Genomic DNA, 24805 nt, shown 5'->3' with positions numbered 1-24805 from the left:
TTTTTTAAAGAAACCTGATGGTGAAGTTTATATATAAATGCATAAAATACTGGCCCTATTCTAAATAAAAATGTTCGTATTTAAATAAAGAAAATATTTGCACAATTTCCAATCTTTTTGTTTTATTTCTTTAATTTTTTTTTTTTTTGGTTGTTTTCTTTTTTAAATCTGATGACGTTTGTAAATGCGTAAAAAAAAAAAACCAAAAAAACTGGCCAATTTTAAATAAACATGAAGACTTTATTCGTCAACAGAACGGCGCTGCAGGTCACATGACTCACTTATGCACTTAAAACTGTAGTGCGACTTTATTGTGATGCACATGTTGAAAATCTCTCAAATTCTTTATGGAATCCAGAGTTTTGATTTTTTTTTTTTTTTTTTTTTTTTTTAAAATCAAATTTAAAAGAATAAATTTTATTTCGTTCAACATTAAACTTGTTTCGTTCCATTTACCTTCACTATATCATTTTTTTTTTTTAAACGCCCTGTAATTTCAAAACAAAAGACAATCAGTCTCTTCAGATTTGCTCCAATGAAAACTAAAAAATAAAATCGTTGCTTATTTCATAGATCTTGGCTAGGATTCCTTTGTCAAAATAAATGAAGAAATTTAAAAAATAAAACAAATTAAGAAAATTAAGAATTAAGGAAACCTTAACTTTAAAAAAAAAAAAAGAAAAAAAAAAAAAGTAAAATTGTTTTAATAGAAAAAAAATGAAATAAAAATATCAAAATAGTGAGAAATAATTTTTTTTTTTTAATGACTTCTTTTGGAATCGGAAATTTTTACAATAAAACATTCACATTCAAAATTTTTTGTAAAAGAATAAATATTGTAATTTCAAAAGAATTTTTTAATACTTCTTTTTAATAAAAAGAATTTTTTTTTTAAATGGGGATGAATTTGGCTGATGTTAGTGAAGGGATACATTTGATTTAGTTTTTCTAAGAAAAAAAATTTTAAAATTATAACATGAAAAACAAAAAAGATGAAAGGTCAAGACCTAGTAAAAAGAAAATATAAGATTGGAGAAATTTTCGTTTTTTGCTTTTTGTTTGTTTTGTAACCCCCCCCCCCCCCTCTGGGTGCCATGAGAGCACAATTCATTCCAAAGCCTTCTGGCTAAAAGTTGAAATCTGGAAACTCTCAGAGAATTCCTCAAAGAGAAGGACCATTTGCATCTGTCGTTTGCAAGAGTCTGGCACTTGGAACATACTTCCATGACCTGGAATGATGATGTCTGCCATCTGTAGAATATCCGCTCGATTTTGTTCCTGCAACTCTGGTTTCTCGCTCGACTGCTGCCAGAGATGAGGGTTCTCCAGATCTTCCATACACTCAAACAGATCACCTACGGTAAAAGAAGAATGAAACTTTTTATTTCAAAAACAAACTCCAATGCACAAAAATGTATTTCAAAAATTTAGATGTTTCTAAAAAAAAAATTAACTTTCACCTTTTATCAACAAAATTAGCATCATTTTCTGCTCGGATAATAAATTTTAACCTTCAGCAAAATCTGTAACTGACTTTTAACGTTTACACAAATATTTCTCTGCATTTATTGTTTTGGGCTCAAATCAAGTTATTAAGTTAGATCCATGTCCAAGGAACCTATATCTAAAATTTCAAATGCGTAGACCCAAAATTGTCGGAGGAGTTTGGTAGAGTTCTCAAAGGTCAAATCGTTGAACTTTGACCCCTTAACGGCCAAATTTCTGGCCGAAAACCGATCACATCGATTTTCCCAAATCTCAGTATCCTGTATATCAAATTTCGAGTCTGTAGACTGAAAATTGACAGTTATTGCGTAGGGAAATGTACACACACAGAAACAGATACACAATCTGTAACTGACTTTTAACGTTTACACAAATATTTCTCTGCATGTATACAAGAGCAATAAAAATTGAGTCATGCCTAGAGAGTTCCCATCTTTTTTTTAATTTTGACCCCCCCCCTTTTTTTTTTTTTAAATTAAATTTTCACCCCAAACAAGGCAAATTGCCACTTTGGTGTAGGGGGCTACTATCAGGGGCAACAACTACTGGGGTATTATGTAGGGATTTGGGCAGCAAGATGTCGGTTCACGTTACACTTGAACTTCTGCACGTCAGTACTGTTGGGGAAGCAGGGACCTGGAATGGAATTCCAGAGTTTAGCAGTTCTGGGGAAGAAACTATTGGAGTAGAAAGATCTTTTATATCTAGGGATCTCTACAGTGTGGGGGTGGGATTTAGAAGCTTGTCGGGTTTGTCGAGGGTGCTCACGTCGTGGGGGCACAAGTGATTGCAGTTCGTCAGAGCATTCACCACTAAAATACTTGTAGAAAAGGCAGAGGGATGCAACGTTTCGTCGATGGGATAGAGGCTGAAGCTTAGATGCCAGTTCAGGGCCTATCAGGTTTGCGACTCTTTTGAACCTTGTCAAGGAGCGAGAGACTAGTAGCAGCTATCAAGTCCAAAGTGGGGAAAAATGGGGTCATCCGATGACCTAAGATGCAATGCGAAAGAAAAAAGAAAATTTTAAACTGTCAGTCATATGAATACCCGATAGGAAACCGCCAAGATGCCCACACCCCAGCTTTTCTTTTTCGTTCCGGGCCACCCCAAAAATTGATCTCATTTTGGGGCGACATCATATACTCTCCCACCCCATTTTTTCTTTGTTCCTGTCTAGAATTCAACCCCCGTTTAGAGACTGACCTGCTTGTTTTTGGCCCCTTTAAACAGTGGTCTGCCGTCTAGAAAAGGTTGAGAGGTCTTTAATAACACTTTTTTTTTTTTTTATTTCTTGGACATTTTCCCTCCACCCCACACCAATAAAATTTTATCTCTAATAATAATAAAACGACTTTTTATAAAATTCTATTTTTGACAGGCAATTTTTTTTTATTATATATAAGAAAACAAGCGAGATCACTTTACCTCTATCGCATCTTTGTAAAGTATCTTTAATAATAATAAAAAAAAGGACTTGATTATGGAATCTTAAGTAGGACGACCCCTAGTGTGAACGTGGTATTACAGTGAATGGGAACTCTTGCTAGGAATAGCGTAGACCAATCAAACGGTAGAGTGATGAGGATGACTATAGATTTTTACATTTTTGTTTTTATAATTTTCTTTGGCAGAATAAAAATAAATAAATCAAAGTGTAGTATCTGTTTTGTACATAGATGATACAGAAATAGTGGAGGGGGGGGGTCTACATTTCTGATGAATGTCCCAAAATAGTTTTATGCACAGCAGCAACATAAAACAGATGAGAAATTTCCACAGGTCCTGCTAGTAAAAAACAAAAAAAAGAAAAAGAAAAAAAAATGTCATTCTATATATATATATTTTTTTTTTTAATTACATTTTCACCCCAAACAAGGCACATTGCCACTTTGGTGTAGGGGGCTACTATCAGTGGCAGCAGCTACTGGGGCACTATGTTGGGATTTGGGCAGCAAGATGTCGGTTCACGTTACACTTGAACTTCTGCATGTCGGTACAGTTGGGGAAGCAGGGACCTGGAATGGAATCCCAGAGTCTAGCGGTTCTGGGGAAGAAACTACTGGAGTAGAAAGATCTTCTAGATCTAGGGATCTCTACTGTGTGGGGGTGGGATTTAGCTGCCTGCCGGGTTTGTCGAGGGTGTCTACGTCGTGGAGGCACAAGTGTCTGCAGTTCGTCAGAGGATTCACCATTAAAATACTTGTAGAACAGGCAGAGGGATGCAACATTTCGTCAATGGAACAGAGGCTGAAGCTTAGATGCCAGTTCAGGGCCTATCAGATTGGCGACTCTTTTGAACCTTGTCTAGGAGCGAGAGACTAGCAGCAGATGCAGCAGCCCAAATGTGACAGCAATAGTCCATACATGGGCGAATGGTGGCCTTATAGAGGTACAGGATACTTTCAGGTGTCAGTAGTTTTCTAGCACGGTAGGGAGAGCCTACCTTCTTCGCAGCAGCCCTGGCAATGTTTTCAATATAATTGTTCCAACTCATGTTTCCTGTGAACGTTAGGCCAAGCAGTTTGAAAGATGTACTCTCAGACAGGGAGTCACTGGCCATAGCTATTGGTGGCAGAGAAGGTTTCTTGTAGTTATTGAAGGAAACCAGTTTAGTCTTGGCAGCATTGAAGGTGACCATCCATTTTTGTCCCCATTCCACTGCAGATTGGAGGTCATCCTCTAGTGTTTTTGCCATTTCTTTAGATATGTGTTTATTTGTTTTCCTGTCATGTCTGTTATAGAGTGTGGTGTTATCAGCATATATACCCATCTCAGAGGCAGTTTTGTCGGGGAGGTCATTAATAAATATTAGGAACAATAGAGGTCCAAGGATAGACCCCTGAGGCACTCCCGCATTTATATCACACTGTTTAGATGTTCGACCGTCGAGGACAACCTGGATTTTTCTCTTATCTAAGAAGGATTTAATTATGTTAAGTATTCTACCAGTGATACCGTATGATTTAATTTTCATGAGGAGACCCTCATGCCATACCCTGTCAAAAGCTTTAGATATATCTAGAGCTACTGCTCTGCCCCCCCGCTTTGTCCAGTAAATGGTATATACGTTCAGAGATTACAGTGAGGATGTCTGCTGTGGAACGGGCTTGTCTAAATCCATATTGTTTGTCAGTCAGAAGTTTAGCATCTGTAAGGTGACGGACTTATTAGTGGGTTGCCCGATAATAAAATACGCTTAGATATATTTTTATTTCTGCAGATTTTGTATTTAGTATTCTCTTGATTATTCTATTGTACCCAATATATAGCAGTGGATTCAAAAGTTTTAAAAAATTATATATATATATATATGTGTGTGTGTAAAGTTTTCTTAAAAATTCAAAGTCTCACGTTTTCTTTTTTATAACCGTTTATTTCCTGGATTTTTTCCATTATAGCTGTTTATAACGGGTAGGCAATTTTACAATTTGTGTCCATAAAAATATTCTGTCCCCATCAACTTCTTCAGATGTTTTTCTATTAGATTTTTACAACAAAAGGTATATTTTTAACATGCTGGACATCGTATTTGGGTAAAAAGATTTTCAAATCCATGCCTCCTCACTTCCTCCATCTTTTGGTGTTTATATATATATATATATATATATATATATATATATATATGGCTTAGATGCCATCAGCTAGAATTGAAACCAAAACATTTAGCACTCTAGCTTTAGTTGTTACTGTTTGAGCTATTATCAGATAAAACATTATAATTTCACTGACTTCACACATGTGTAGAAGAGCACCTTCTGTTGACTTATGCCTGTCAAGTTAAAATTTTTCAATTTTGACTCCTTAACAGCTATTTTAATAACTGGGACTTTTTTTGCTAAAGACCAAATCGAATTTGGTCAAGTCCAAATCCCTTAAATATCAAGTAAAATTGACAAAGGAGTTTGGTAGAGACCATACTTAATACAATGTAATTTTTATATAAATGGAGAGAGACCTATAAAAACCATACCTAATACAATGTAATTTTTATATAAATGGAGAGAGACCTATAAAAACCATACCTAATACAATGTAATTTTTATATAAATGGAGAGAGACCTATAAAAACCCATCATCAAATGGTTTCTTTCCATCCTGACGAACACAATTCAAGACATCTCAATCGTCTCCAAGATTTCATGTCTCTCACTACTTTGTTTGGCTGATTGATTTTTCTGGAAATCCATAAGCATACATCAGCATGCGAGATTCTCAGGGGTTTATCTCATTTTCTGCACTCTTCCACCATTCATTTTAGACATAGTGCAAAATATGATTTCTTTGGTCATTTATCAATTAATTTATATAATGTCTCTAAGTGAACTGTCTCATCTATATATATATAAAAGCGAAAATGTATGTGTGTTTGTGTGTATGTTTGTGTTTCTGCTAAAAACTTTCGACAGACACAACAAAAATTCACAAACTTGGTCTCATATGAAAGCCCCACCTTCCGGACGACAAATATCGAAAAATTGGCCCAAAGTGGCCATAAGAAGTGCGCCAACTGATCGATTTTCTGCAGGTGGGGGGGGGGAAGTGACTTTTTAATGTTAAACATTACATATTTTTAAATCGATTTATAACTGCCCCCAAAAAATATGGCCGCCAACTCTTCTACATAAAGTATACACGTGGCCGTTTATTTTGGGTCAACTTGTATTTAAAACCCGCTGAGTCATGTCACGTGATCTTGACGTCAGCAACCTCTAATAGCCGTCTGAATTTACAATTCAAAAATGTTATCGGTAAAAAAAATTTTAATTAAAGCTAAACTATGAACTTCTTTTTTTCTTTTTTTTTTCTTTTTTATTACATTTTCACCCCAAACAAGGCACATTGCCACTTTGGTGTAGGGGGCTACTATCAGGGGAAACATCTACTGGGGTACTATGTAGGGATTAGGGCAGCGAGATGTTGGTTCACGTTGCACTTGAACTTCTGCATGTCAGTACAGTTGGGGAAGCAGTGACCTGAAATGGAATTCCAAAGTCTAGCAGTTCTGGGGAAGAAACTACTGGAGTAGAAAGATCTTTTACATCTAGGGATCTCTACAGTGTAGGGGTGGGATTTTGCAGCTTGTCGGGTCTGTCGAGGGTGTTCACGTCGTGGGGGCACAAGTGCTTGCAGTTCTTCAGAGCATTCACCATTATAATACTTGTAGAACAGGCAGAGGGATGCAACGTTTCGACGATGGGACAGAGGCTGAAGTTTAGATGCCAGTTTAGGGCCTATCAGATTTGCGACTCTCTTTTGAACCTTGTCAAGGAGCGAGAGACTAGTAGCCGATGCACCGGCCCAAATATGACAGCAATACTCCATACATGGGCGAATAGTGGCTTTATAGAGGTACAGGATACTTTCGGGTGTTAAAAGTTTTCTAGCACGGTAGAGAGAGCCCACCTTCCTTGCAGCGGCCCTGGCAATGCCCTCGATGTAATTGTTCCAACTCATGTTTCCTTCTACGCTATGGCAACGTTACGAAAGTTATTACATTCAAAATAGGTAGATAGGATAGTTAAACAAAAAATAAAGTAAAAAAAAAAGTGAAGTAAAAAAAATATGCTTACAAAAAATATTAACGATCGAAGTTTTTTTAAAAAAATAAAAACAGCCAGACGCCATTTTCCAGTCTTTAGAGTAAGGCAGACGAAGTGAGAGAGAGAGTGAGAGAGAGAGATGTCTAGACAGATTCGACAAGGGGGAGAGTCAACAACGCATGCGTCAGATGACGTTGTGACCTAATTCACTTTAAATAGTTGATAAACCGAACAAACTTTATATACACCGCTTTAGCGCAGGTAGTTAAGGCCTTGGTTCATTATCTAAACGTTTTGGGTTCGAATCGTGGTGTGAGATGTTTTTTGTTTTTTTTTCGATTTTTAAAATTTAAATATTGAACCCTGTATTATTTAAGCCATTTTTCACGTAACGTTCGTTCGTTTGCCTTACGTTATTTTTTTTTTGTGTTTTACTTCCCCACACCCCCACACCCCCCCGCTTAATTAAAACGTTTTCTTTTCTTACTTCGCTTATAACAATGCTTACATCGTCATCGTAACGCTCGACAACTTTCAAACATCTTTCACTTCTGGCTGGCCGATTTTATTTTCAAACTTCGCCTCAGGGGTTCGGTTTCGATCCTACACCCCCCCCCCCCACGGGCTTCTTTTTTATTTAACACCACACACCCCTACAAACACCCGGGCAACGCCGGGTACCCCTCGCTAGTTAATTTATAAATGTCATTGTGAAATTCATATAGATGTCTCTAAGTGAATTGTCTCTAAGACTTCTTGTTTGTCACAACTTCGTTCTGCCGACTGATTTACTTGCAAGTTTTCTTTTTCTACACCCTTCCACCCTCCCTTCTAAACATCCCAGACTCATTTACGACTGGATCTTTCTCTAACACAGTTCAAATATTTATGAAAACTTGTAAGAGGATAAGAAAAATGATAGACAACTCTACGTTTGATAAACTTTGTTCAATATTTGGGGGGATGAGGGGGGGGGTGCCAAGCTATAGATTTTTGTCATCCGTTCAAGATAAAACCATTGAAAGTTTTGATTTATTAATTTTTTTTGGTCCTCCTAACAAAAGGAGGATGGACCTGTAAATTCATCCTCGTCCGTTCGTCCATCCGCACTTTTCTCAATAACTACCCCTCGGATAGAACAGATTTTCCGGTTGCACTTGAGCTAATAAAAAAACTCCATTTTTGGGACTATTTTACCATATTTGTCAAAAATTTTCTGTGTATGTCTATTTAGCAGTTTTGCATGGTGCTGAACTCAAATTTAAATATGTTAAGGCCTTGGGGACTTTTTTTTGGGGGGGGGGCAGATGAAGGACTTAGTCATTTCTTTTTTTTGCATAGTGCAGAACTCAAATTTACATATGTTAAGGCCTAAAACTGCACCGTTTGTTCATTTTCACCAGGATTTGACGTCCTCTGGAGACTTTTGGAACTAAAAGGGGGGGGGGCAATGCATAACTTAGTCATTTTTTTTTTGTGTCTCGTTCACTGTGTACACATGGGGGACCAGGCATACTTCACTTGTTTTTTGTTTTTGATTAAGCTAATAATTGGATAACGTTAATAAAAACGGGATATTTTTGTATTTTCTGAAATTGCATTATGAGTTCGGAGTCGCCCAACTAAAACAATATCTTTTCCTACTCCTGTCTATATTAGATGTAGGCAAGCAATACCAGAAAGAAAAAACATTGGATGTGTTGCGCACACAGACACAAAAATGCATTTGATGTGAATTTTTCACCATTGTCCTACGAAATGCAAAATTTGACCCAGAAATATGTGAGAGGATATCAGTCAAAAGTTGAAACAATAGACAAAGGAAGTATTAAACATTTTAATAAGGAAAGAATGTTTTTATAAATGAAATCGTCAGAGAAAAAGTCAGTCAGAGAGAGAACTAAACTGCATCATCATTTCTTCAGCGCCAGACATCAGACACAACCACGCACCCCTAACCATGCACCCCTAATCACGCGCTTTTCAGAAAGGTCAAAACACAGAATAATAATTTATCACCAAAAAGCAATATATTCGTCAGTGTGTGTATTAATGTTGAGATGATTAATTGGAATTGGGAATCGAAAAAAAAAATCAGAACTTTTGGGGGTATCGGAATCAGTACCGGAAAAATTTGTGCCTATTTTTCATTGTGCAAAACGATTTTTTCTATCATTTGTATTTCTTGATTTTTGTTTAAAAATTAACATTTTATGGCTCATAGTAATGATGTAATCATAAATAGTTATTGATTTTGAACAACCAGTAAAACTTAAGTCTATAGTTATATATACCCGTAAGTGTATTTTTTACTTTTGTAAAAATATATACACATTGTTTTGTTTTTTTTGCAGTAATCCGATCTCCTAAAAAAAAAAAAAAAAAAAAAAAAACCTATAGTCTCCTCCAACAAAAAAAATAAAATAAAAAACTATAATATATATACACATAGGTTTTTTTGCAGTAATCCGATCTACTCCAACAAAAAAAAAAAAAAAAAAAAAAAAAAAAAAAAAAAACTATACTTAGAAAATTAAATAGAATTGGAATCAGTACTCGTATCGGAATTCAAAATTTAGAACAGAATCAGGAATGGGATCGGAATCAAGAGAAATATCGGAATCGTCCCATCACTAGTGTTGCGTATATATTTGTACCAGCGACAAAAATAGATGTTAACATTTATATAGATTCGACAAACGCATTCTGAACGACTGGCCATAGCGAATACGTAATATTTGCTTTACTCAGCATACCCTGCTAGACTTCGGAATTCGTTCCTGCTTCCCCGACTGCACTGACATGCAGATGTTAAAGTGTAATGTGAACAGACATCTCGCTGCTCAACTCCCTACATTGTGTACTTTTGGCCCCAGACAGTTTTCACATGAAATGCGTTTAAAAGATCATCAATCTACACAAGCACGAAAAAGCATTCATATGCATACTCGTATTATTTTCGTATTCGAATGGTTCTACGTTCGAGTGTCAGGGTTTCTCTCCAGTGGACGCATGCCAAACGGGGTCAGACCTTTTCAAGTGTTCAGGCGGTTCAAAACTCCACGGTTCTGATTTCTGTAAATATGTGTAAAAGTTAACTTTTGTTGTGTTTGTGTCACATTTAAAAAATAAAAACACTTCATTTATGAAGTTGGCTCTATAATGATAAATATAAAACCTGCATGAATTTAAATATATTTAAGCACATTTTATGACCAGGCCATGTCAAGGGGCCACTAGTATATATTGGGTACAATATAATAATCCATACAAGATTAGCTCTATAATGAAAAATACAAAATACCTCAGACAACCCCGACAAGCAGCAAAGTCCCACCCCTACACAGTCGAGATCCCTAGATGTAAGAAAGACTTTTACTCTAATAGTTTCTTCCCCAGAACTGCAGGACTTTGGAATTCTCTTCCGGTTTCCTGCTTCCCCAACTGTACTGACATGCAGAAGTTCAAGTGTAATGTGAACAAACATCTTGATGCTAAACTCCCTACATAGTATCCCTGCAACTTAGGTCCCTGATAGTATCCCCTACATCAAAGTGGCAACGTGCCTTGTTTGGGGTGAAAATGTAATAAAAAAATAAAATAAAATAAATAATCAATACAGGATTAGCTCTATAATGAAAAATACAAAATCTGTATGAATTAAAATATCACGTTTAAAAGTATTTCACGACAGGGCAACATCGGGCAGCCCGATAAAAATAATACCTAATTTCCTTACCTGTTATGGCAACAGTTCCATAGGCGGTTCCTTTGACTATAACGGACACATCAGCCCCCGTATGACCTGGGGTAGGGATTACTTCAACATCATCATCAATTTCATAAGGAATACCCTAGAATATTTTTTAAAACAAAAAATTAATTTCAAGAACAATGAGAGAACATTAACTTTAATCAGACACAAACTTCAATGAGAAATTCAGACACAAACTTCAATGAGAAATTCAGACACAAACTTCAATGAGAAATTCAGACACAAACTTCAATGAGAAATTCAGACACAAACTTCAATGAGAAATTCAGACACAAACTTCAATGAGAAATTCAGACACAAACTTCAATGAGAAATTCAGACACAAACTTCAATGAGAAATTCAGACACAAACTTCAATGAGAAATTCAGACACAAACTTCAATGAGAAATTCAGACACAAACTTCAATGAGAAATTCAGACACAAACTTCAATGAGAAATTCAGACACAAACTTCAATTAGAAATTCAGACACAAACTTCAATTAGAAATGATCAAATATATACAGAGTAGTAGATAATCTTTAAAAAAAAAAAAAAAAAAAGCCTTCCTTTTTAGTTAAAACAGGAAATCCAAAAAGGATCCTTTTTCTTTTTTTTTTTAAAAACAAATTCTCAACAGAAATTATTTCAACACAAATTCAACGCGACAAATAATTATGGAAATCTGAATGGAATCTTTGATACAATGCAAGTAAAAAATATGCACAGCAAAAATAAAATGAAAGCTTTTCATATGCGATCAATAGAAAATACGTTAATTCATTTATTAATACATGTGGTTTATGATTGCAAAAAGAAATCCAGCTAATGACCAAATGCCACATCTACTAGATCCTTCTTTATGGATACGAAACCTAGTCCGTGACATTCAAAAGTTAGAAGTCTTTGATTGGTGGTATTTTTGGTACATTCTCGGAATGTGTATCTCTGATCACATCCCAAATGCCACAATCCACACATGATGTAAACTTCCTAAACTTAAGGAAATACTTCTTATCAGGAGGCTTTGATAGTTTGGGCACACCTTCAGCATCCACCAAAACCGATCTGATTCACAAAGCAATAGCACCAATACTGCTACCAAAATGGTGCGACAAGATTGATGGTCAACTAACGGTGTAGCTCACAAGAGTCAAAGCCGACTTAGAAAGTGTGACCAGCCCTCACATCTTTGGCATGTGATGATGGAATCACAAACGGCTGAAGTATGCTGGGAAATCAGCAGCAGACAAACCTGGATGGACTGCCTTGACTTGTGATGCGACAAATTCACTTAAAGTCAGCTCAACCCACTCTGAATGAATGTCGTTGCAAGTACTAGAGCTTCAAATCCAGACGTTTTTAATGGGAAATTTTTACAAAATTCAGTGCTTGTCCAGCATTCTTCCAAATTGAAATAAATAAATAAATCTGTATGATGCAAACATCGTATTCCAAAAATCATGTAAATCGATCAAGTAGTTCTGTTTTTATAAAGAAAATCAAATTTTGTCGCTAAACAAACAGCGATAATAGTGTTAGATATTGGCAGACAACTCTGGGAAGAAAAACATTCAATAGGTTGCACACATGCAAATAAATTCCATGTGAATAATGTGAGACTTTCCACCATTGTCCAATGGAAAGCATAATTTGACCCACAAATATGTGAGATGATATCAGTCAAAGGATTGAAACAATAGACAAGAAATATTAAACATTCCAATGGGAAAAGAATGTTTATGTAAATAAATTATCACAAAGAGAAAAGCAGGCAGTCCGTCAGAGAGAAGCAAGATTGCCATATTTCTGCACCACCAACATCTGACCCAACCACATACCCACATCACGCACCTTCAGAAATATCAAAACACCAGTAATAACTTATAATCAGAAGCTGATTTGTTGGTGTGAAATAATTTTTTTTTTTTTATAGATCAACCGTGTTTTACTTGCTGTCAGTGTATATATATTTTGTGTACCAGTAACAAAAGCAGATGTTAACAATTATATAGACTGGACAAACAAATTTTGAACAACCGACTGCTGTGAATGTGTAACAATATCACAATGTCAGGCTGAAAACAAGGGAAAGAACTCTAAATAATTCAAACTTGCAGGATTTTAGAAAGCCAATCTTAGCATAGAGACATTGGAAAAACTAAAACTTGCTTAAAAATTTTCTTTATAAAAATAAAACTACTTGATTAATTTAGGTGATTTTTGGGTGCAAAATATTTACTTTCAGTAAAGCAACCACAAATAAAATAAAATTATGAAGATTGGAAGAAAAAGAAAAGCGTAGGAATAAAAGTTTCCTTGCTTTTTCGACGAGGAGAAAAAAAAAGCGAGAAAGACGGAGAAAGAGAAACAAAGATTTATTTAAAATTCAAAATTTGTAAAATATTTAATAAATAAAAATAATTTCACTCAAATATATATATTGGGTTGGGGAATAAGTCTGCAGTGTTTTATATTTTCTTTTATTTTTTTATTTTTTTGCTTTTAGATAAAATGTTTAATATTCATTCAAGAGAGCTTTTCCTGCCGTACAAAACTATGCTTATTGTCTTTTTGGCTAAGACAATTTTTATTACTTTTAAGGCTTAGTAATGAAATATCCACGTAAAATGCAACATTTTTAACACTTGTTCTTCTTCATTTCTCATCAAAGCCAAAAAGTGGTTGAAGCAACCTGGGACATTTGAAAGTTATACGGATAACATGTCATAGGCGAGTCTACAGCACGAAAATGGTTTATAAAGTTAAAAAATGCTGATTGTGATATACACGACATAACTCGCAGCAGAAGAGACGTTGCGAGCCTATCCTTTTTTTATCGTTATTTCCATGGCAGGTGCTCATCTGAACTCCAATCTCTGGTCCCCCCTCGCCAATCTTTCACGAAAAACACCCGTCTAGCCGAATCCACTGTGAAAAATTTCCCCCACTCTTTATCTGTGCCTAAATCAAAACGTGGATTCCATGAACAAAGCTTCTTTCTTAGAACTGCACGCCTGTGGAACTCTGTTCCGTCTGCCTGCTTCCCACCTGACTACAACTTGGATGTCTTTAAGTCCAACGTTAACAAATTCCTAATGAACCGCCCTCCTTAAGTAAACACTTCATCAAATCTCCACACTAAAGTACTGTACTTGCAATAACCCTTATCCCCGAGTGACTTCCGGGCCTTGATAAGTGGTGACCACCGTGTAAAAAAAAAAAAAAAAGACCTTCTGAACTCAACGGAGCGTCTCAAATCACTTTTGAAGGAGAACGGTACGCGAAGAAGTTGTGAATTGGCTGAAAAAATGAACTGCGATCACAAAACGGTTCTCAATCATCTTCATTCAATGGGACTTGCCAAAAAATTGAAAATCTGGGTGCCTCACAGTTTTAACGAAAAGAACAAAGAAAATCGCCTTCAAATTGCTTCTTCAGCATATTGCTCGCAATCGAGCAACACACGATCATAAACAGCACTTTTCGTACCAAATCGTCCCGGCAGATGAGAAATGGTGTGTGTACATAAATATCAAGCAAAGAAAGGAGTGGGTAGCTCCAGGAGATACAATAAAGCCGAGAGTCAATCCTGATCTCCACCAAAAGAAGACCACGATCTATGTTTGGTGGGATTGTGAGGGCATAGTGCACTGGGAAATGTGTGAAAGAAATGCCACGGTCAACAACAAGCTCTACATACCCCAACTACATCATACGAAAGAGGCTATTTGACTGAAAAGACTCCACTAACAAGGCCAATTCATACTCCTTCACGACAATGTTGCACAAGTAGTAAAAGCCGCACTCCAAGAACTCAAATGGGGGGGGGGCTTTCAGTATTCACCATATTCTCCAAACCTTGCACCCATGGATTACCATCTTTTCTGCTCCCTATTAAACCATATGAGAGGTGCTACCTTCGACAATGAAGAGGACCTTAAAAACTGGCTCAACAACTTCTTTGACACCAAACCGGGCGATTTTTGGCAGAACAGCATCAACAAATTGTCAAAGAGGTGGGAGGATGCTATAAACAGCAACGGCGAAAATATTTATGATTTTTCATTTTTGTTTAAATAAAAGTCTTTGATAAAAACGCTACTTATTTCCCAACCCAATATATTGAACATTCGCTCATAGTATTAGATGTATTTTCTGCCTATGTCCATGTCTGTCACAAATTTTTTTTTAAACATTAGAAATAGATTATGGAATTTGTCACATTTCGATATCAAAATCGATTAACTTCTTTTGGAAATGGAAAATACTGACTTAATACTGAACCAAATTTACAACAAATAAAACAGATACCATGAATGAATTTGAAACCTTGAAATGTTCAGTTTCAGGTTTTACAAATTGAGCTATTCAGATTTTCATATAAAAAGATCTTAAATTATTACTTTAAGAAAAAAAATCATAGCTTTGTCACCATATCAAAGATTTATGGTTTATGTCAGGTTTCAAAACATAGCTAAAAGATACATATATTTTAAGTCACTGTATAAGCTGTATACAGTGTGTTGAGAAAAAAAAAGTGGCCACACATTTTTATTACTAAACATAAATTTATGCAATTTTTTTTTTTTAAACAGCAATATATTATTACAATAGAAAAATGCGAGCATGAAAAGTAATATGGTTAAGATTAAACTTAGAAAAGTAAAAGGACTATTTGTTAAAATATGGAAAAGAAAAAGACAAGATATTCTAGTAAAAATATAATAAATTTATAACTTAAAATATTGCAGCATTAAATATTTTTTAATTCAATTTAACATTATACAATCAATTCTTAATGTTGCAATATTTTAAGTTATAAATTAATTATATTTTTTACTAGAATATCTTGTCCTTTTCTTTTCCAGTTTTAAAAAATAGTCCTTTTACTTTTCCATGTTTAATCTTAACCATATTACTTTTCATGCTCACATTTTTCTATTGTAATCCATGATTTTTACAGGCTTCCAATAAATTCACTTGTTCTTTGTTTAATTTCAGTCTTATTTTTTTTGTCCTCATAAACGTAATATACGGCACTCATCTGCTTTCATTCTGTTTCACTTGTTACTTCTTTTCATGATAGCAGTGAATTAGTAGTAACACTAGTCACTGAAGCGATGTGGTTACTATGGAAACCAGTTATAAAAACCGTCACTCACTTCCTTACAAATTTTTACGATTTTGAACATGAGTAAATTCATCATAACTTTTGTTTTACTTAAGGAAAATTGAACTTTTTTTTTCCACAATGTAGCTGAGAAGGTGATCCATAAACTGTAATAATTGTTTGTAATTTGGTCGAAAAATGAGTGAGCGGTGAAGCTTTAAAGCAGTTCTAAATGACTAAAACTGTCACTTAACCATATTCGAATAACACGCTAGTGTTTGAATGATATCAAAGAAACTTCTATTTCCCACTTGTTACATTTTCATTTTGATAATTAAAAAGTTTTCATCTGTAAAACAAAAGAAAATGCTCAATTCAATTTTTAATTCAAAATCCAATAAATATAAGATATTTTTAAATAATTAACTATGCATCATGGGAAAACATTTTCATCAAATTGAAAAATTTGCATAAATTTGTTTAATAAAAACGTGACAACTTTTTCTTTCTTACACACTGTATATAAAACTCACTGTCTCCATTTTTTTTAAGACAAAAAAAAAGAAAAAAAGGGAAAAAGAAACTGAAAAAAGAAAGATAACAAAAAACAAAAACGACAACAAAAAAGAAAGACAAAGAAAAAAGAATTCTTTCTTCTTTAGTGTTTTTTTTTCTGAAAGATAAAACTAAATAGATTAAAATAAAAAGAAAAAAGACAAAAAAGAAAGCACCTCCCACCCTGTCCATAAAGATAGACAAAAAAGACAACGACAAAAAAAAAAAAAAAAATGAAAAAGAAAAGAAAAATTAATTCCAAAAAATACTTTTTAAAGGAAACAGAACCATTATATCACATTGGAGTATATATGGTTTTAATTAATTACATACATGAAACATGTCATTACCTCTTTAAAGTCGTGCATTAAGTACTGGTCTCCGACACAGATATCATAGGAAACTATTTGGATGGCATTGGAGAAGAGATTAAGATTGCCTACATGATCCGAGTGGCCATGGGTGCACACTACGTAGCCAATATTGGAGGGGAGAATGTCATGCTTAGCCAGGCCTGAAACAATTGGAGATAGAACAGAAAGAAGCAGTTAGAAGCATAGAAATAGGGTTAAGTGTTATCACAAGTTTTGGGAAAGGGGCAAGGGACAATGCAAAAAGTTTGATGGATGGCATCTCTTGCATTTACACAAAAATTTTTTTTTTTTAATCCGTTTCAGGTGCTTCAAATGGAAAAGCGATTCAACAAAAATGAAAGCTAATTAAAAAAAAAAAAAGCATCAAACAAAAAACAGATTCAATCATTGTTAAAACAACATTTTGATATTTTTTTTATTCAGTTTTTTTTTTTTTTTTAAGGATTCTTCATATTACAATACTCATCTTGGTTTTTAGTCGCGTGCAAGCGACTCTATAAGTCACTCCGTCGGTCTGTAACATTTTTGTGCTTGGCCTTTTTGGTTAAAATCAAAGGTCTGCTGTTAATAGATACTGTTCTTAGCTTTTTAAGCTTTTCTTGCCCCTTTTGGCCAAGATCAAAGTGTAGTGTCTTTTTCTGATCAGGATCTGATCGCTTTCTTTAAACACCAACTACGGGTGAAGATCAGATGTGATAGAAGAAGGCTGCATCGCGCGCCATTTGACAAAAGATTGATACATGTAGCAAGTCTGTGTGTATGAAGAGGAGCCAAATTTGAATATGTGTTCCCCGCCTAGGTGTGGAATGCGCAGTTCCGTAAAGTAAAATTAAACAAGTAGCCTTTCAGCTAGCTGAGTGTGTTCCATCCCTCCCCGATTAGGAAGCCTCCAAGATCCCCACCCCCTCCTTGCAATTTTTGTTTTCACCCCCTCCTCTAAATTTCATCCATCTTAGAGAGAAAGAAATACAAACTAATCCCCATTCCTTACCCACAAAATTCTCTTTTCTCCAGTCACCCCCATCTAGAGGGCATCCCCACTTAGAGCCTGACCCGCAGAAGTGAGGTTCCTTTTACAAACCTAGTGGAACGGGCAGTCTATCAACTAGACGGCGTTGGGAGGGTCCTACTAATCACCCCCCCCCCCCGCCCTCGACACAAATGAATTATTGTACCATTTTTATTGTTATCTCTTGTTTTTACACGTCAATAAAAAATGTTTTAAAAATTGGGAGTTTAGTAGGAGGTTCCCCCCCCCCATGAAAGGGTGAATGCGGTATTATGGTGAAAGAAAATACTAGCTAGGAGAAACTTTTGATTTTGTTAAGTTCTGGAGTGACAAGGATGACCAACGACCCCCCACAATCCCCCCTTTCGAGTTGGCCATGTGCCTAAGTCTTTTGTTCATTGTTGATTTTCAATTTATTTTTAACATGAATAAAGGATTTAATATCTCAAAGTGTAGTATCTGTTCCGGCAGATATTACAAGCAAAGACCATATGTGGGGGCTACCCCACATATAAGACCTTGGTCAATGTAGGCGCAACCCTTCATACCAATTGTCACTATCCAGCTCCCCTACTCCCCGGGGTGCTGCCCCCCCCATTCCCCCTTCACATTAAAAATCGGCCTTGTGCCTAATTTGCTTGGTGGGGGAGCAAATAAATACCATTTTCTTGGCCTTTTTGCCAAGATCAAAGTGTAGTATCTGTTCCGGCAGATGCTGCAGGCTATGACTAGCGATGACCAGATGTGGGGGCAACCCCACATGCCTGACCATTAACCAGCTCCCATTTCCCACCTCTCGGGAGCTGGTCCCCTTTTTCCCTTCCCCCTCCCTTCACTCCTCACATTAAAAATCGGCCTTGTGCCTAATTTGCTCGGTGGGGGAGCAAATAAATACCATCTGTTCTTACTACATGCTGTACTTATGTTTGTAACTTTGTGATATAAAGTGGGGGATCACTTTTCTGTATTAATTTAATGTAAAATGATCACCCACTTTACAACCAGTCAGTCTCAAAGCCATTCAAGTCATTCTCCAGATCATTCAAGTTGTTTTTGAAGGATTCCAGTTATTTTTTAAGCATTCAATTCATCCTTAATTTCATTAAAGTCATTCTAAGTCATTTACTTTTTATTTATTTAAGTCATTTCAGCCCATTTTTCGGTCATTTTTGTTTATCTTTAAGAATTTCATGTCAATCCTACATTCACGCATTCATTCATTACATGAGAGCACGCGACTAATGGCTATCGGCCTTGTTATTTTGACAACGTATTCAACCAATATCATCTGCGACCATATTCAGGTGCATCGTTTTGAATTCTGGAGCATTTATGTTAAATTCGGACACCTACTTGGAATTTAGAACTGAACCATTTAGGTTTTGATTATTCTTGTCTACATTGTGTAGAAGTGTTCGCTATTTTATACGAGCCTTTTTAGAAAATTCTCAGTGTTTCATCCCCATGTTCTTTTCAGAGGACTTCCCCAGGAAAATAATAAGGATGATTGAGGAAAATAAAATATTTCCATTTTTTCCATAATGTTATATCTTATGTGTTTTTATTTTTACACTAGTGGGGGTACCTGGCGTTGCCCGAGTGTTTGTTTCCGGGACGGGGGGGGGGGGGAGTTTTAAAAAATGTTATGGTAGGTAAGTAGGAAGGATCAAACCCGGAGTCATGAGTAAAAGTAGGAAAATAAAGTGTGAAAAAAAAAAAAAAAAAAAAAAAAAAACATCTGCAACGTTAACAGTTCGGCCACCAAGAAAAGTCCATTCCAGTTGTTTAGGGAAAAAAAAAAAAAAAAACGACTACGGTAGGTCGGCGCGAACGTGAAAATATAATGTGAATTGTCCAGCACGCTAACCACTACGCCACAGAGCACTGCAGCTTAGTTTAGTGATTTTAAATAACTTCACATGAAAGAACTACGAAGCCAAACCGGTGTTCTCTTCTCAACTGTTCCTTGTGAACGATCCCCAAACGGTGTTAAGTGGTGGCAGGGGGAGGAGGAATTTATTAGAGAGAAAATATTTTACCACTTCCATTGATCTTAACCGATTTTGGCCGTGACTTCTCAGCAGAAAAAAGTATAGAAATCTAAGATTATCGAGGAATTTGAGAAATAATAAGCCTATAACACACCTCAGATATTGTTCTGCCGTTTGTGCATATTATATTTGCATGAAATATCTTGATTTTTAATCCTATTAAGGTCAAAATCAGACGGTGAAAAAATGAGTTTATTTTATTTATATATATATATATGTATTACACCATAAATGCTCTGATCCTCATCTGGCATCAATTGAAATGGATGGCTCTCGTCTAGGAGAAGCCCCGTGTTTTGACAAGCTTCTGGGTTTGTCCTTTACTCCTGATCTGAAATGGAACACATACATCAAGTCCGTTGCCAAGGTCGCTGGAAAGATGGTGGGATCCTTCTACCGCTCCAGAAGATATCTCACTACTGATGCAATTCTTTATCTATATAAAAGCCAAGTACGTCCCAGGATGGAATACTGTTGCCATATCTGGGCAGGAGCTGCTAAAAACAGCCTATCATGCCTTGACAGAGTACAAAATGTACTTCGTGGCTTAGTGGGGGATACCCTTTTCTCTTCCCTGCAACCTCTCTCCCACAGAAGAGACGTTGCGAGCATATCCTTGTTTTATCGTTATTTCCATGGCAGATGCTCGTCTGAACTCCAATCTCTGGTCCCCCTCTCCAATCTTTCACGAAAAACACCCGTCTAGCTGAATCCACTGTGAAAAATTTCCCCCACTCTTTATCTGTGCCTAAGTCGGGACGTGGATTCCATGAACAAAGCTTCTTTCTTAGAACTGCACGCCTGTGGAACTTTCGTCTGCCTGCTTCCCACCTGACTACAGCTTGGATGTGTTCAAGTCCAACGTTAACAAATTCCTAACTTAATTTGATGTAACAAAAAATTTTAAGTAAATATAATAGTTAAATTTATTAAGATGCGACTATTTTTACAAAGAATAAAATTTCACGATTGCCAACACAGTAATTTTCCTTAAACAAAACATCTGAGTACATGTAAGAAAAATGTAAAAAAAATAAATATTTATTTTTTTTTTTACTTTTGGTTACATTAAATAAATACTAGCAAAAACTTCTTTTTTTTTTTGCTTGAAACAAAAAAAAAAAAACAACTAAAAATAGTTACACATTTCTTTTCTTCCAGCATCATAAATGGTCCTTAGAAAAAAAAAATCTCAGTAAAAGTAGAGTTACTTCCCTTAGATGAAGCAGTCTTTCTTCATGATTGCTATATATATACATGTAATTCTTAGAAAAGCAAATGGAGTTTATACTACTTGGGAGTAATATTTATTTAGGTTTCCTAAAATTTCTGTAAGCGTTACATGGTTCTCATATTCATTTGAATGGCAGATTCCACCATTTTCATCCTTATTTTAAGTTGGTAACTAGTACAGTGATCACCAACCTGTTATTGACAGTAATAAGTTCATTATAAACAAAAAGGAAATATCAACACCAATAGTAATACTATTTACCCTGTAGTTGGAGAGAGAAAGAGATAGAGTATAGACGAATTATCGATTTTTTTTTTTTAACTGGCTTTGTGCTCACTCACCTTTTCCTGATTCAAACAAGATAATATCCCTACAGCTGAATAACTAAAACATTGTTTTCTAGTGCATATATATATATAGATGGATGATGGGCACATCCCTAAAGACCTTCTCTATGGCGAGCTTGCCTCAGGCTCAAGAAAGAGGGGGCGACCCCATCTTCGCTACAGGGATGTCTGCAAGCGTGACATGAAGGCTCTCTCGGTGGACAGGAATACATGGGAAGCCTCTGCAGCTGACAGAACTGCCTGGAGGAAAATGATACGCCAGGGGATTATCATCAGCGAGAGGACCCTCCATGTTGAAAACGCTGCAAGGAGAGCTAGGAGAAGAGCGAGTGTACAGGCGGAACAGCCGGACGAAGCGGCAAATTGCATAACAACCTTCGTATGTCAAGGCTGTGGCAGACTATGCAAATCAAGAGTTGGTCTCTACAGTCACACAAAAGGATGCATACAGGCAACATCTTAATACGGCGCTGATCCATAGTCGTTTCGACTGACGGATGCCACACACACATATATATATATATATATATATATATGATAGAAATGAATTTAATAGCTGTCCTGTTTTTAAATCTCTGAAATAGCTACATGGTAAACAGCTGATGATCTCCATTTTTCATTTCATAATTTAGGTTTCATTGCTATATATATGAATCTCCTAAGTCAGCTTATACTTATTGCAGACTTTTCAAAGTTTATTATATTTATGAATTTAAACTGCAAAGATTTTTTTTCTTCTTTAAGCATATGAGTTTCCGCCACAACAACTAAGTTGCTCAGAAATCCACACAGATCATTTGTTTATAGTGGTGAAGGCTTTGTGTAGAACCAACCACCCTTTTTAGTATTACTGCTAACCTTTGTCGATGCATATGACTGCCACAGGACAGAGTATACAGTAGACTGCAGGTTTTTACATCAGAGTTACCTTCTCCTAAATATGTCTTAACGAATACTGGGATTGCATTTCTCCCAGTGAATTAATGCGCCCCCAGATATCAGCCAGGAAATTTCTACAACTCAGCACGGTACATACAGTGCACAGCCTTTCAAAATGGCTAGCCATCTGGTACGTTGCTTAACTTTGGTAATCTGGCGAGAACTGGTATGCCAACGTGATTGTGCCATATACATATATAAACTATGTAATCTCAACTTCTGTAAAATTAATAAATATTACATTCTTATATAATAATTGGGCACTGGATTAGATTTGTTTTTTTATACAACAAATCTATCAGCAAAACCTGATAACAATTTAGGAGAAAAACATGTTAGTAAAACCAAGCTGGATGAAGAAGAAGAAAAAAAATTTTCTAAGAGAGATTGATAAAGCAAAGAGGAGAAAAAGAAAGGCAATTCCAAACCCAAAATAATTTTTTTTTATTTTGAAATTAAAAAAAAAAAAAGGTAAAAAGTTTCATGCACAAATCGCAGATTTCTAGGATTATTACCTCCTGAAACTTGTGCAAGACATACTGGTCACCCACACAGATGTCGTGGGAAACTATCTGTATGGCATGCACAAACAAGTTGAGATTACCCACTTTGTCGGAGTGGCCATTGGTACATACTACGTAATCAATGTTCTCAGGAGAAACGTCGTGTATGAACAAACCTGGAAATGGCGGAGATATCATCATCAACGGACAAAAACAAAAAAAAAAATAAATAAAATAAAATAATAAAATACACAAATCAAATTCTTTTCTCAAAATCTCAACTCATTTGTAGATTTTACGTGTCAAAATTAAAGATATTTTGACCAAGGCCAACATCTTGAGATATTACAGTATACATTGAAGAACATCTACAAAAGCGTACTTAAAATGTTAAAATATTTTTTTCTTATCAAAAAGAATTGAAAACTTCTGAAAACGGAAAAGTGAGAAGAAAACAATAAAACCTAAACAGAATAACATAATACATTTAGATTTTAAACTACTGCCAGAAATAAACTAATTGCATATCATATATACTTCTCTGATGACTACAACATGGTCATCTTCAAATACAAGGCCAACAAAATCTTGTCATAAACTATCCTAATGAGTCATGAAATTTTATTTCATCCAATCCTCTCAATATATTCATCTTCATCAAATTTCATCCTCAAGTTTTGTTTTAGTCTTCATTAATAATTTTTTTTAAGTTTATTTAATGCAATAACAAACTGATAATTGTTAAACTCCTTTGAAGAGGAGATATATTGTTAAATATTAATCACCTAAACAATATAAACGAAAAAAGTAATAAACAATTTAAATCTACTCTCAAATTAACTGATTGTGATACCTTTTTTTTAATTGGTTGTCACCACTTATCAAGGCCAGAAGGTCACTCGAGGATAAGGATTAATGAATGTAATGTGGTAGTGCAGTAATCGTTAATCGTTTAAATTTAGTAAAATTTGATTATTTATAGCGACGGCTAAACAAAAACTTATGTTGAATTTAAAGGCTACCATGTTGTATTTAACCAGGAAGCAGGCCAGCAGAACAGTGTTTCACAGGCGGACAGTTCTGGGAAAGAAACTTTGTTCATGGAATCTGCATTTAGAATTAAGCACAGATAGAGAGGGGAGGATCATATATAGTGGTTGTAGTGTTCTTTGTGAAAGCTTGGCAAGGGGAGGGGGGGGGCATTGATTGGAATTCAATCAAACACTTGCTATGAAAACAGCTCAAGAGCAGAGGCAGACTCGCAACGTCTCTTCTGCGGGAAAGAGGTTGCAGGAAAGAGAAAGAGCATTATCTACCCGGTTTTAATTAAGATATACCTCGGAGAAAAATTCACTAAAAAATAAGTAAAATAAAGTTTTCTAAATTATTGAGAAAAATTTAAGACGACATTTTATCAACTTGAAAAAAAAAAAAAAATTATTTACAAAAAAAAAAAAAAAAAAAAATATTTACAAAAAAAAAAAAAAAAAAATTCTAAATTATTGAGAAAAATTTAAGATGACATTTTATCAACTTGGAAAAAAAAAAAAAAAAAATTATTTACAAAAAAAAAAAAAAAAAAAAATTCATTTGAATTTTAAAAAAAAAAAAAAAAATTCTTATCCAGAATACTCTATATTAAAAAAAGAATTTCTATGATGTACATACCTATAACTAAACTAAAATACCACATTCCAAAAATCATCTATATTGATCAAGTAGTTTTATTTTAAAAAAAAAAAAAAAATCAAATTTTATGATTAAGAAAGGAGTGACCATTTCACTTTACCATCTTGAACTAACAAGGGCAGATAACTCTAATAATTCAAACTTGTGAGATCAGTCTTGTAATGTCTATGATTCCCTATTAATCACTTAAA

The 24805-nt window shown here is 35.2% G+C and overlaps 1 protein-coding gene across 2 annotated transcripts in view; it reads right to left on the bottom strand.

Annotated features, from left to right (window-relative positions):
• Window positions 1–216: 216 nt before the first annotated feature.
• LOC145296965 (metallo-beta-lactamase domain-containing protein 1-like) overlaps window positions 217–24805 on the bottom strand; it is an 87270-nt gene continuing 62681 nt past the window's right edge. Inside the window, exons 4-6 of one of the 2 annotated variants that reach the window (XM_080143193.1) lie at window positions 16819–16982; window positions 10786–10900; window positions 217–1355 (exon numbers count right to left, since the gene is read on the bottom strand). In XM_080143193.1, coding sequence (XP_079999319.1) covers window positions 1108–1355; window positions 10786–10900; window positions 16819–16982 — 527 coding nt within the window. In that variant the 3' untranslated portion in view covers window positions 217–1107. Of the gene's footprint in view, window positions 1356–10785; window positions 10901–16818; window positions 16983–22937; window positions 23102–24805 lie in introns of both variants that reach the window. The other variant, XM_080143194.1, reaches the window with a different exon arrangement.

This window comes from Euprymna scolopes, chromosome 17 (assembly GCF_053919585.1).
Source record: "Euprymna scolopes isolate OS-2025 chromosome 17, ASM5391958v1, whole genome shotgun sequence".
Lineage (NCBI taxonomy): Eukaryota > Metazoa > Mollusca > Cephalopoda > Sepiida > Sepiolidae > Euprymna > Euprymna scolopes.
This window is presented reverse-complemented; position numbering and strand designations above follow the sequence as displayed.